This window comes from Vigna unguiculata, chromosome 9, assembly GCF_004118075.2.
Source record: "Vigna unguiculata cultivar IT97K-499-35 chromosome 9, ASM411807v1, whole genome shotgun sequence".
NCBI lineage: Eukaryota > Viridiplantae > Streptophyta > Magnoliopsida > Fabales > Fabaceae > Vigna > Vigna unguiculata.
The window spans coordinates 37,949,320-37,963,988 of NC_040287.1; the positions used below are offsets into that span (position 1 = coordinate 37,949,320).

At 32.3% G+C, this 14,669-nt stretch overlaps 1 protein-coding gene across 2 annotated transcripts; it reads right to left on the reverse strand.

Annotated features, from left to right (window-relative positions):
* Positions 1–3,077: 3,077 nt before the first annotated feature.
* Positions 3,078–13,676, reverse strand: LOC114163937 (coiled-coil domain-containing protein 93). Of its 2 annotated transcripts, none has more exons than XM_028048331.1 (11): positions 13,456–13,676; positions 13,214–13,372; positions 12,580–12,660; positions 12,210–12,323; positions 11,884–12,063; positions 11,499–11,578; positions 6,704–6,743; positions 6,480–6,587; positions 4,669–4,749; positions 3,839–3,961; positions 3,078–3,309 (listed from the first exon to the last, which is right to left on the reverse strand). In XM_028048331.1, the coding sequence occupies exons 1-11, from the start codon at positions 13,603–13,605 to the stop codon at positions 3,265–3,267; spliced, it is 1,161 nt and encodes a 386-aa protein (XP_027904132.1). In that variant the 5' UTR covers positions 13,606–13,676; the 3' UTR covers positions 3,078–3,264. The 2 variants fall into 2 exon arrangements, with proteins under 2 accessions (XP_027904132.1, XP_027904131.1); XM_028048330.1 differs by having other exon boundaries at positions 13,214–13,379; positions 13,460–13,674.
* Positions 13,677–14,669: the final 993 nt, after the last annotated feature.

Genomic DNA, 14,669 nt, shown 5'->3' on the forward strand with positions numbered 1-14,669 from the left:
GCCCGAACCCGTCTCCGTTTTGACGGGGAATCCCCGCATTGACTGGGTGTGGGTATGGGTATGGGGAATCCCCGACTTTTTCAGTTGGGTATGGGGATGGGTATGGGGATGTACATATACCCGCCATAATACCCGTCCCCGCCATATCTCCATTCTCGTTTAAATTATTAAAATATTCACAATAATCAAGTAACCCCTATATATATATATATATTTTTTTTTTTTCTATTTTTTATTTCTTTTAATTATTTCATTTGTCATGAAACTCATTCTCATCTCCAATATATTTTTTATCTTATCATAACCTTTATGTAATTATGTTAAAATGATGTATGTTAATTAAAAAAAAATTATGCCTCACATTTGAATATTTATATTATTTTTTAATATTTTTATTTATTATAAATTTTTCTTTCACATGAGAATGTTTATACTCTCAATTTAAGATAATATAAAAAAAATTCTTTACTTATTATTATTATTATTAATTTTTGTTTAATTTGAAGAACTCTTTTGTTTCATTAAAATAATTTTCGTTATTTTTCAACCATTAATTATATGTTAATATTTGAAAAGTTTTCTTAATTCTCTAAGATATTTTTCGTCTTATCATACCTTAGTTATACATTTGATTTCCTTTGTGTGATTTTTTTCGATAGTCTCTCAAATTATTTCTAAAACACACATTTGTTAGTTTTTTAATATTTTTATTTATTTTTTTATTTTCATCATGTAGAATAATATTTCGATATATTCTATCTAATTATTTTTTATTTTATAACTCATTATTAATCATAATGTAATTTTTTCACTTTAAATTCTGTTTGAAGTGGTTAAAATTTTATATATATATATATATATATATATATATATATATATATAATGATATTTAGGAATAGTATATGATAATTCACTACAAGAAAAACATTAAATGGTGACTGATTTAGTCAGTAACCCATATCAGTCACTATTTTTCGTCATTGGTGGTAGTAGTTGATTTATTGTCTGAATCAATGACTAAATTAGTGACCGATTCAATGATCGAATCTGTACTTGATTTAGTGACCAATTTAATTACTAATTTATATGTAATTTAATGACAAATTTTTTGGTCACTAATGATATTTCTATTTAATTTTAACCACTTCAAACATAATTTAATAATTAGTTCTGTAAGGTATTTTTCATTTTATCATACCTTAATTATACATTTGATTTCCTTTGTGCGATTTCTTTCGATAGTCTCTCAAATTATTTCTAAAACACACATTTGTTAGTCTTTTAATATTTTTATTTATTGTTTATTTTCATCATGTAGAATAATATTTCGATATATTCTATCTAATTATTTGTTATTTTATAACTCACTATTAATCATACTGTAATTTTTTCCATTTTAATTGTATAAATAACTTTTATTTACTACAATATAAAAATTTAATGTAATTGCTATGAATATGTTTTTGTCACTATCCAACATATATTGAAGTTCAAAAGATACAAAATCTATGTCAAAATTTTATTATTATGTTTATTATTTGTTCTTTGTGTCATTTTGATCAAGTGAGGTATTATAACTTTTATTAGTGTATAAAAAAGAGATTAATTATAATTTAAAAAATTGAAGTAAGCAAACATTTAAAATATATTTTAATTTGAATATTTGTTTTCCTTTTATTATTATGTTTATTATTTATTCTTTGTGTCATTTTGATCAAGTGATATATTATAACTTTTATTAGTGTATAAAAAAGATATTCATTAGAATTTAAAAAATTGAAGTAAACAAACATTTAAAATATATTTTAATTTAAATATTTGTTTTCCTTTTATATTTTTTTGAAATATTTTTTAATTTTATCAACTAAGTTCATCAATGTTGTAGTTTGCAAATTTAACAAATGTTTTGGTTCACATGAAATTTTATTTGGTATTTTAATATAAAATGTAAACAATTATAATTTATTTTAAGGTATTTGGCATCAAAGAAAATCCTCCTAATATTGAATATTTCATAATATTATGTTTTCTTTACCGTAATTTTTTTTCTTTTATAAAAATTAATATTGAAGTAGTTAGAACACGGGTACGGGTATGGGTACGAGATTATACCCGTTACCCGGTGGGGACGGGGATGGAAAAAAAGTTTGATACCCGTTGGGTTTGAGTATGGGGATGGGGATGAATTTTTTATGCGGGGATGGGTATGGAATAGCGAAACCCGTCCCCGCCCCGCCCCGTTGCCATCCCTAGTCTGGAGTGAATGTTAAAAAATATAATAGATGGAGATGAATTTGACAGAAAGAAGAGAATGTAAAACACCGTAAATGGCGTGAACATTGCATATCAACTCTATACATGTATAACTTTGGATGTTGAATAAGATTCACCAATGCAATGCAAAACATTGGAATTAGAACTGTTAAAACGGATAACCCGACTCGACTCGATTTACACAGGTTAATGATTTAGTGAACCAATCCAACCCGACTCACTTTTCAGTGAGCCAAAAAAATTCTAATCCGACCCAACTCATCACGAGTTGACAGATTAAACAGGTTGGCTCACGGATTAACTTAATTAAATTTTTTTATTTTTATTTTTTTTGTCAAAATTAGATTGTAATTCTAATTAAAATCTAAATAAACTTTAATACAATCCAAATATAAACCAAAATAAAAAAATACTGTTGATAAAAACACAATCTAACATGACACAAATGTAAAGTCCAACTTAATAAAAAAAATAAAAAACTATTATGTAACCCTTTTATCTCACCACAGGTTTAACCTAGAGGAGCCAGATTCTAAATGAACTGAGTCAAAAATCAACCCGTATTGAAATTTGTAAAAAAATTTCAATCCAACCCGGTCTGAACCCGTGATGAGCCAGATTGACTCACAGGTTCCAACCCATTTTGATAGCTCTAATTGTAATTGGTACCTCAGAACAAAACTTGCAAATTCTGGTTTGTTATGCTTCCAGAAAGCCGTGTATAAAGAATTGAAGAAGAAAAATATTTAGTTATATATATATATATATATATATATATATAATGATGTAATATTACTAGGATCTTAGTTACAAAAATCTCGTATAAAAAAATAATTCTAAACATAAAGAGTGGTTTATATCAGTTTGAAATAAAATTGCAAATAAGAATGAATGAATGTGAAACATGATAACTACAACTCATGTCATACCTACAAACACATACATCTTGTTCTGTGAGCATGAACTGCAATAATTTGTTTTGTGAACTTTTCATTTGTCTTGTGGGCAATTCTCATTCTCCTTCGCACATTGGGCCTGGTCATTAAAGAATCCTTTTCAATACGTCCCCCAAAAAACGAAACCCAATTTATTATCATTTTGTGGACCAAAAAATATTTTAATATAATTGTAGTTTTTCATTTTTTTTTCTAAATTTTGGCTTAATTAAATATAAATTATTATACTAAATTTTTAAAAAAATGTAAACAGATTAATAATTCAAATAAATAATACAATATAGTATTAAATGAGATAATAATAAGAAAGATAGAATTTATTAGAAATTTATTAAAATTTCCAGGGCAATAAAATTAATAATGAGGAGAATGATTGAGTGTAATAATAATAATCAGATTTAAGGAAAAAACGTCCTTAGTTCAATTCATTTAAAAAAAAATTTATAAGCTAGTTCATTTAAAAATAACACTTCTAACTTCTGTGGATATGATTTCTTATACACGCTCCATTCCATATATGTAAATTAACCGATTATTTGTTTTATGGAATGCAACACACAAAAATAACCCAAAAAAGCAGTGTCATAGGATGAATAGGAGAAGCTTACCTGAAAAGCTTTCGACAGGTAGTAGCAGCGCTTCCTTTCACCGACTGCTGCAGCATACCTACCCTTCAGATCATTGCGGATTTTTTGTTCTTCTTGAAGTCCTACATCAACTTTTTCTAGCTTCTGTACATAAGTGCAGCAGTTAAAGCTCTTACGAAGATCACGTTCAGTGGACGAATATAAACAGGAGGAAGATTTAAAGAAAATTCCCATTTAAAGTCTATTAAAATCCTAATGACATGCCAAACGGAAAATATGAGAATTTTTTTAAATAAAAAGTATTAGGGTTTTTCTCTAAAAATTACCATGAAACTAAACACTGTGCAACAAAAGTATCCTTTAAATTATAACTATATTAATGATATAATAATAAAATCAATTTAGTAAATGCAGAATACTCTGGCTTTAATTGTGTACTGTAAGAAATTATTAAAAATTTATTTTAAAACTAGTAATTAAAAACATTAAAAAGTGCTGTATTGCGATATCGCTAAAACAATTACGTACCTCCCATGTTAGGGAAATAGAAGACTAAATGTTTGCTTATAAAAGCTTCTGCCGTTTTAAAAGCTGCTTGTGCCTTGTGTTCTTTATATAATTCAATGACAAAATTTCTAACGGAAAAAATAAACAACTGTGACGGCTCATACAAATAATTTATCCCTAATCATATTGTTCAGTGTTGTTAGAACTATATTAAGTTAAAATCAACGGGGACAGCTATTGTTCAATGTTCTTAGAATTATTAAGTTAATATCAACACGACACCTAAAGAGCTGCAGTTAACCCTTCCAAATTTATCACTTGTGAAAACTAGAAAACAACATTACCTGTTGACTTCCCTTGACAATTCCTTCCATGGAATGAACTAGTTTGATACGCCCATCGGTGCTGCTAAAGGCCTCTTGAAACTGCAACCAAGTGAAAAGAAAAACAATAACAGCTAAAACTGATTAGATAACATAAAAAGGAAAAATATCACATTTTCCCTCAGAAAAAATAAAACACTGGGCCAAATAGTTTTTATTCCCATTGGATGGCAACAGGGTGTGGTGGCAGCAGGCACCCAGTGGATCAAGAATTGATACCTCCACCTTTTTTTGAGTAATCCCATAGTTTTCTATAAATATCTATCAAGCAAATTTTAGATCAAATATATAAACAAATATCAAGAACATTAGACAGTAAGAAAATTGTGACCTAAATCATAAAGTTAGACAAAAACACACCCTCAACCCGGGTTTGTGGTGGGTAACTACTTTCCAAAACCCCGCCCCTACCATTTATGTGGAAAACCACGACCCGTCAAACCCAATTAAATTGGGTTTCCTCTCGTCAAAGTCAGAACAGAGCATGGAAGGCACCTATGAGTTCTTTTCGCCACTCTAAAACACTAAGAGGTCAAGAAAAACCTCAGACCAGAATATTCTGCAGAATCCCATTGACATAGGAAAGAGGTGATAAAATCATCTGCGTGTGTATATATATGTATAAACATGCCCAGCATATAAGATGAAAATTTACAGAGATGAAATAGTGAAAGCCCTGAGAGGGCGTTTCCTGAAACGAAATGGAAGAGTCGAACAATGTATAAGAGAGAACAGGGAACAGTAAGAGAGTGAACTGAATAGCAACAACAGAATATAGTGTTGGAGATGGTGCCAGAGAACAGAGGAAGGCCAGCAGCACCAGGAAGGTGCTAGCAAAAATCAGAGATGACCAGGGAAAGCACCAGATTACAGCAGGCAATGAATTTCAAAAACAAAAGTGAAAATTTGTTTTATAAAAAAGGTTTCAAGTTAAAAACCCAAACAAGGGAAGTGAAAGGAAGAAATTGTCCCCCGATATAAACTGAACAATGCAGTATTGGAGGGGCGTGGGAGCAAACATGGGTTTTCAACCATTAACAAAAGCTGTACTCATTAATACACTGCTCCAGTTGCGACACCAAGGTACAATACAATGACAGAGCAGGCCATAGTTAAGGCCTGACAAAACTGTGCTATAGCATGTGATTGAAAACCTTTTCAGTTCCTCAGGTATTATTAGTCTCCTTAACCAAGATATCAAGAACTCAACTTGCCAACCCATTCACCCTGCAACTACCATGCTTCAAGCCGAAAGGACCCTTAAACAGAGTGTAAAGAGATATAATAATTCATGAATCTTCACCCAACAACTTAACTTTTCATATAGTTGCCGTTAAAGTTGATTCATGATAGACAGTAATACTAATTTTTAGCAATTCCAACTCAAAAATATGCTAAACAAGTGCAGCATCAGAATTTATAATTTACCACTAACACGTTCTTCACTCAGAGTTCCTCCCAGTACTTTTTGTTAGCACTATATTCTATGAACTCCCTCTGCTCTGCTGCTCTGGTCCTCTTTTTTTTATTAGTTATATAATCTTGTTATCGTGGTTGTACGTTTAAACAATGAGTTTTGGTTAGTAATTATGAACTCTACTTTAGTTTTGAATAACCTTTTTTTTTTTTGGTCTGAGAAATTGCATGTTTATGGTGTTAGAAAGCTGCCTTGGTCATGGTTACCCTTAATCTCTCTAAACTGCAGTGTCTTCAATACCAAACCAAATGCAGGATAAAATTTCACAGCATGTTTCAACTTCTCCCATGAATACCTGAGAAATGATCGAATTCAGCAAAGATGTTTCCTTTAACATCAATACTTTTATTTCCAAGAGAGCATTGTAGGTAGCATAGTACTTATGAGTTTGTCGATGTTTTCCCTGTACAAAGGAAAAACCAAGGAATGATCAGATAAGCAATAAAAACTAGAACACTCCTGCTAACTTAACTTTTATCTTTTCTTAATAACTCTTTTTCATCAAAACAATTCAAGAACCTGGATTTGAGCATACAGTTCAGAGAGCCGATATTCATACCTGCAGACACAAATGAAACAATATCGAGTAAATAATATATTTAAGCGTACAAGTACGTTGCACATGTTATTGTCATACATGCATGACATTCGTTTCCTCTCTTCAATGCACAATGGTCCAAATCAGTGTTTTTAATAATACACATTCTACTTCATCGAATAAAATGATGCATTCGTAGCAGGTTATAACTCCCACATAATTAGTATATATTAGAAACCAGTAGGCTTAAGTAAATTAATTGATTAAACTTCCCACCCAATAAGATAGTATATTAAAAACCAGTAGGCTTAAATAAATTAATTGATTAAACTTCCCATCCAATAAGATAGTATCTATTAAAAACCAGTAGTAGGCTTAAGTAAATTAATTGATTAAACTTCCCACCCAATTGTTGGGTACCAGAGTACTAGCACAACTAAAATAAAAGATGAAAATAAAGGAACAAAAATAGATAATAGGATATGAATATAATTTATTCAAGGAAAGGAAAAATTACATACCTTTCTCTCTAATCCCAAGGAAAAAACAATGACAACTCCTCTCTTGGAAATAGGAAAAACTAATACAAGGAGGATCTTAAAGGAGAAACTAATACAAGGAGAAACTAATCTTCTTTCTTAGAGAAGAAACTAATATTCTCTCAAGCAAATAAAGCAAAAAGGAATAGAAAGGGAGAGACTTTGGGATGATTTCCTAAGGAAACACTGGACTCCTTTTATAAAGAAGTCCCACATTGATGGGAACTTACTTTTAATGTTATAAAAGAAGTCCAGTGTTTCCTTAGGTAATCATCCCAAAGTCTCTCCCTTTCTATTCCTTTTTACTTTATTTGCTTGAGAGAATATTAGTTTCTCCTCTAAGAGAGAATGTTAGTTTCTCCTTCTATTAGTTTTTCCTATTTCCAAGAGAGGGGTTGCCATTGTTTTCTCCTTGGGATTAGAGAGAATGGTATGTAATTTTTAATGTTGATGACTAACTGATCATACGAATCAGGTAAACTCTGTAGTAGAAGCTCTGCACGTTCATTTTCAATTATGTTGAAATCTACTGTTGAAAGTTGGGCAAACAATGTATTTAGATTGTTGATGTGATCTGTCACCGATGTGGACTCACTCATTCGAAGAGTATAGAGTTTTCTTTTCAAGAATATTCTTGTGTGAAGTGACTTAACCTCATACAGGCTTGCTTGAGAGAGTATCTCAAATCTCCTTTGTTGTATTCTCCGCAATGCTGGATAAAACCGCATCTTCCAATGCTAAGTGCAAATTCGCTATAGCATTGTTATCTATTTCCTTCCACTTTTTATCTGTAATACCTGCAGGTTTTTCTTCAATTGCTTCTAGACAGTTGTCCTTTCTCAAAATGCCTTCATCTTCAGTTTCCACAATGAGAAATTTTTCCCATTGAACCTCTCTATCTCGTATCTTGTTGTCATGGCTTTAAAACCGATTTATGCACTTCTCACTATGAATAGTACTGTCGACTGGAACAATGGAGACAAACCGTGGACCAGGTAATTCCCAGGAAAGAGAGGTGGGTCACTAATGGACACGCTTAAGTACCAAGTCTTTCCTAGCCATAATTTTCCTAGACATGCACTTTCACACTACCATACTTTATCCACTATCACAACACTATTCTAATGACAATAGCAACGAAATATAATCACACGAACCAACAGCTCTGATACCACTGTTGGATATCAGAGTACTAGCACAAGTACTCACAACTAAAATAAAAGATGAAAATAAAGGAAAAAAAATAGATAATAGGCAATGAATATAATTTATTCAAGGAAAGGAAAAATTATATATCATTCTCTCTAATCCCAAGGAGAAAACAATGAGAATCCTTCTCTTGGAACCTTAAACGAGAAACTAACCTTCTCTCTTAGAGGAAAAACTAATATTCTCTCTTAATTCTTCTCTCAAGCAAATAAAGCAAAAGGGAATAGAAAGGGAAAGACTTTGGAATGATTTCCTAAGGAAACACTCCACATCGATGGGAACTTACTTTGGGGCTTAACCGTGAACCAAGTAATTCCCAGGAAAGAGAGGTGGGTCACTAATGGACACGCTTAAGTACCAAGTCTTTCCTAGCCAGAATTTTCCTAGACATGCACTTTCACACTACCATACTTTATCCACTATCACAGCACTATTCTAATGACAATAGCAACGGAATATAATCACACGAACCAACAGCTCTGATACCACTGTTGGATATCAGAGTACTAGCACAAGTACTCACAACTAAAATAAAAAATGAAAATAAAGGAAAAAAAATAGATAATAGGCAATGAATATAATTTATTCAAGGAAAGGAAAAATTATATATCATTCTCTCTAATCCCAAGGAGAAAACGATGAGAATCCTTCTCTTGGAACCTTAAACGAGAAACTAACCTTCTCTCTTAGAGGAAAAACTAATATTCTCTCTTAATTCTTCTCTCAAGCAAATAAAGCAAAAGGGAATAGAAAGGGAAAGACTTTGGGATGATTTCCTAAAGAAACACTGGACTCCTTTTATAACATTAAAAGTAAGCCCCAAAGTAAGTTCCCATCGATGTGGAGTGTTTCCTTAGGAAATCATCCCAAAGTCTCTCTCTTTCTATTCCTTTTTGCTTTATTTGCTTGAGAGAAGTAAGAGAGAATATTAGTTTCTCCTCTAAAACAGAAGGTTAGTTTCTCCTTTAAGGTTCCAAGAGAAGGATTCTCATCGTTTTCTCCTTGGGATTAGAGAGAATGATATATAATTTTTCCTTTCCTTGAATAAATTATATTCATTGCCTATTATCTATTTTTTTCCTTTATTTTCATTTTTTATTTTAGTTGTGAGTACTTGTGCTAGTACTCTGATATCCAACAGTGGTATCAGAGCTGTTGGTTCGTGTGATTATATTCCGTTGCTATTGTCATTAGAATAGTGCTGTGATAGTGGATAAAGTATGGTAGTGTGAAAGTGCATGTCTAGGAAAATTCTGGCTAGGAAAGACTTGGTACTTAAGCGTGTCCATTAGTGACCCACCTCTCTTTCCTGGGAATTACCTGGTTCACGGTTTGCCTCCATTGTTCCAGTCGACAGTACTATTCATAGTGAGAAGTGCATAAATCGGTTTTAAAGCCATGACAACAAGATACGAGATAAAGAGGTTCAATGGGAAAAATTTCTCATTGTGGAAACTGAAGATGAAGGCAATTTTGAGAAAGGACAACTGTCTAGAAGCAATTGAAGAAAAACCTGCAGGTATTACAGATAAAAAGTGGAAGGAAATAGATAACAATGCTATAGCGAATTTGCACTTAGCATTGGAAGATGCAGTTTTATCCAGCATTGCGGAGAATACAACAAAGGAGATTTGAGATACTCTCTCAAGCAAGCCTGTATGAGGTTAAGTCACTTCACACAAGAATATTCTTGAAAAGAAAACTCTATACTCTTCGAATGAGTGAGTCCACATCGGTGACAGATCACATCAACAATCTAAATACATTGTTTGCCCAACTTTCAACAGTAGATTTCAACATATTGAAAATGAACGTGCAGAGCTTCTACTACAGAGTTTACCTGATTCGTATGATCAGTTAGTCATCAACATTAAAAATTACATACCATTCTCTCTAATCCCAAGGAGAAAACAATGGCAACCCCTCTCTTGGAAATAAGAAAAACTAATACAAAGAGAACCTTAAAAGAGAAACTAACCTTCTCTCTTAGAGGAGAAACTAATATTCTCTCTTAATTCTTCACTCAAGCAAATAAAGCAAAAAGGAATAGAAAGGGAGAGACTTTAGGATGATTTCCTAAGGAAAGGAAACACTGGACTCCTTTTATAACAATAAAAGTAAGCCCCAAAGTAAGTTCCCATCGATGTGGAACTTCTTTTCTCACAATCTCCCACTCATCAAATCTTCACACCATGCTTTATTCTCTACCTTTTTGTTGCTTGTTCTTCTGATAGACTTCAGTAGGATCTAATCCACGTAGACTTCATTGACACATAATTCTGATCCTCCAAAACGCAATGCAACACCTGAGACTCCTTTCCAGGAAGACTTTCGATAGGACCATACTGCACTCGTCTGAGCAGTCTGAGCCGGTTTTAACCATCGGCTCTAATACCACTTGTTAGGATTTACAGAGGGGGTTTCACTAAGGAGATACAAAACCAATAAGACATGAGCACAACCACAAAAGGCATTGACACCACTCTCAACCCAAAACCTTAAGACAATGGATTTATGGGTCTTTATCCTCATATAGTGCTCTACTTTCTCATTTCTAGCCAATGTGGGACTTAGACTCACGTTTAGATTCCTAACAATAATAAGGATGATTGGAAAAGGAGGATGTGGTATCTTTGTACCAACCTATACAATCTAAACCTTGTCAGTCTCTCCCCATCTAGTAATCAAACCGTTCCAGAATGTTTAGCAAACAAAACTCGTGGAAATTAAGAAATTTCAATGTAAAAAATTATTATATAGAGTTTCGCATTTTTCCTTACATTGAGTTGAAGGTGAGTTCAAGTTGCACAAAATTGAAATAAAGTAGTGTACTGTCAAACAGTTTCAGAGAGTACAAGGGCATTGAAATATGTGTGCATACAGATGAATTTGAAAGAAAATATACTGGATTAGTTTAATTGTACATAAATTACAACTAGGCAAGAACACATTCAAATTCATTGGCAAAGAGCTTGAAGAAGTATGATGGAAATTATGTACAAAGGAAAGGTGAAAGAAACAAACGTACTGGATGACTTCTGATTGGCACGGGAGGTCATCAATCTGACGTCTTAGTGCTACAATATTCCTCAATCTAGCAGCAAGTTGCTAACAAAACGGGAAAAGGTATTGGGTTTGTAGTAATTGAAACGATGAAATAAGCAATTTTCAAGTACTATTAAAGAAAGTCTAAGGTTTTAAATAGCAATTTCCAGATGCAATTGCAGCTACATTGTTGCATTTTGGGAATTATCGCAACCATATGGTGACCACAATTTCATCAAACCACATCGGTCCACATGTTCCATAATCTCAGTAATTGCAGAGTAATCACAACAATTCAAAATCATCAAGTCAAACAAGATGAGAATAAAAGGAGTAGGAAGCAAATCCGCTTGTTGAAACTGGTTTACCTTTTTCATCAAATCGACTTTTTCAACTAATTCACTATAAGAATTACGTAGTCCATCAGATAGATTCTTGTTATCACTGTAATTTGTAATTTGCCTCTCTAATTCACTGATATCAGCTTGAAGTTCTGAGTGTTTACAATCACGATAGGACTGAAAGTAATTTTCCTGCTTTTCAAGATCCTGAACCAACAGTGATTGACATTAGCACCACATAACATAATATTATATTTAGGAGCAATTGTAAATTAAAGTTTAGTTAAATTTCCTGCACCAACTGGCAGGTTTTGAAAATTTGAATAATACATAAATTTAAAGAAACAATTCACCTTCAAAGACGTCATTAAAGAAATTAACTTCTGTGCCGCAGAATCAGCACCCTCATTACAGATTCTCTCTTGTAGAGTAGTTAATTGCTTCACAACGTTCATCTTCTGCTGATTCTTCAGGCCAAAAATAAGATGCCCATTAATAGCAAAGCCAAATAAAATTATACAGGGCATAGATGCAAATGCTGCTAAGGATAACAAAATTAGAAATATAAAAAAACGGTTGTCCATTTTCGGTTAACAATTAACAGATTCGGCTGGAGAGGCATAAAACTAACAATCAAAGAAGATTAAAAAGGGGTAGGATGGGGAATTTTGTAATAAAAAAAGGAGCCAGTTTCATATCTAACATCTTATCCATCTCACCAACCAGATCATCCAAGTTGCCACTCAATGCCTTAATCGAAGCCCTGCACTCATCCACTTCAACAGTATTTTCAGCATGAGAAACCTATACGAAAAATCAGCACTGAATTAAACAAGTTATAAACACAAAGCATATTCGGATAAAGGTTGCAACAACTATTTTCAACTTTAAGTTTTTATACGCTACTTATGAATTTCAAAAGCCGATTATTAGAAAATACAGGTGAAGAAAATACCGAGTTCAATTCTGTACACCGATAATCAATCAGAAATCATAGTTAAATATCTTTTAATTGACCAATTAGAAAAAACAATAAACTTAGTATAGTTTGTTCGGATACAGGCTATAAATGGTTTCGAGGGCTTTTCCATTAAAAATATGGAATTTTTGGAAAACCCTCTCGCATCCAAGCACGCTATAGATGACATTATAAGTTTTGTCACCACATATACAATTTAGTAAACAATATGTTACTTTTAAAAACAGTTTAAAAAACCAGAAACAAACCCGTCCTAAATAATAAAAAAATAGTTGAAAACCCACTTCAAGCTCCCCTTTCATTATTTCAACAAATAGGTGCATCACCGACACATTATCAGAACCAAAACTTCGATCACTGTAAGCAATAGTCCAATACCTCGCCGGCACGGTGTTCTTGATTTTGCGGAAGGTGTGACGTAAGCCACTGAATTACTGGAAAAAGAGCATCGACATCGAGATCTTGGACATGAGAGAGTCGAAGAGGGTGCGGGCATCCAACTAATTCTAAAGATTCCTCGATGCCGAGTGTTTTGTCCTGGTCTCTGCAAGGCGAGTTAGGGGAATTGAGTGCAGAAAAAATCTCAACCGAATTGATTTAAAGAAGGGAGAAAGAGATACTTGCGTTATGGCGGCGATGCACTGAGAGAGACCGGCGGCGACTTTTTCAGACGGTGGCGCATCGGAGTCTGTCGTGTGGACGAAGCCGGCGGCGTAGAGAAGATCTAGAATCTTCTGGACGGTGCTTGAGTTTAAGTCTTTCTCGTCCATGCTCTGGTAGACTGTTTCACTGTTTCTGTTCTTTCTCGCTACACATTTAATCAAAGGCTTAAAAATGCACTATTCTTTCTTTTATGCTTTAAAAATATATTATTCAAATCATTTCAACTTAAAACCTCGAATATTAGATAAATTGATGCATTCATTCTTAGATGTGTACAAATGTTTGTTTACAAAGTTATATAGTTGCTGAGTGATTTGGTATATTATTAGAAAATATTATCGTGTTAGTGGTATGGTTAACCTTTTACTAATATGTTTTGTTGATTTATATTGAATAAAGTTTTAGTTTATTATTTATGATAATAAATCGGAAATAATTTTTGAGCAGAAGTAAGAACCTGAAGGAAAAACAGATAGTACTACTTGATTTTCTTCTCATTTCACAAGTGGGAAAATACATATTTCTTTCATCTTTTACAAACGTAACTTCGTAAATATTTCTAAATTGTTCCGATTCAATTCAAGTCCGACAGCATCACGATTATCATTAGAAATAATTACTACGTTTTGAAGATATTATTTGTTTAAAAATGATATAAAGTTTTATTATAATTCGAATAGGTGAGAATTTATTTTTGGAAAATTATTTTTTAATAAAAATTTGATAATGTTGACGTGGCAGCATCTTATTAGATAAAATAAAAGTTGGATGTGATAAGAGATGAGGAAAGAAAAGTTTGGTGTAGTTTGAGAAGAAGAACTTATCAAAAAATTTCAAAAAAAAATAAAAGCTTTGTCAAACTATATCATGCTTTTATTTTCCATGTTCCTCTACATTCCTTATTACTTCCCTTTTAGTTGACTTTTCTATAACCTAAAGCTTTTCCTTTGTTTAGTGGCATAAGATTTCAATATTTTCTTCCATTCTTATATACATTATATTTTTAGAGACTTGTAAGAAATTAACGATCTAAGTAATTGATAATGAAGAATGCTAATCAGTGTCTTTAAGTACTGGTTAAGGATAATTAATTTATATTGGTTCTTTCATTTTTACATTGAAAGTTAAAATAATTAAATACATTAATTAAGATAGTATAAATACATATAAC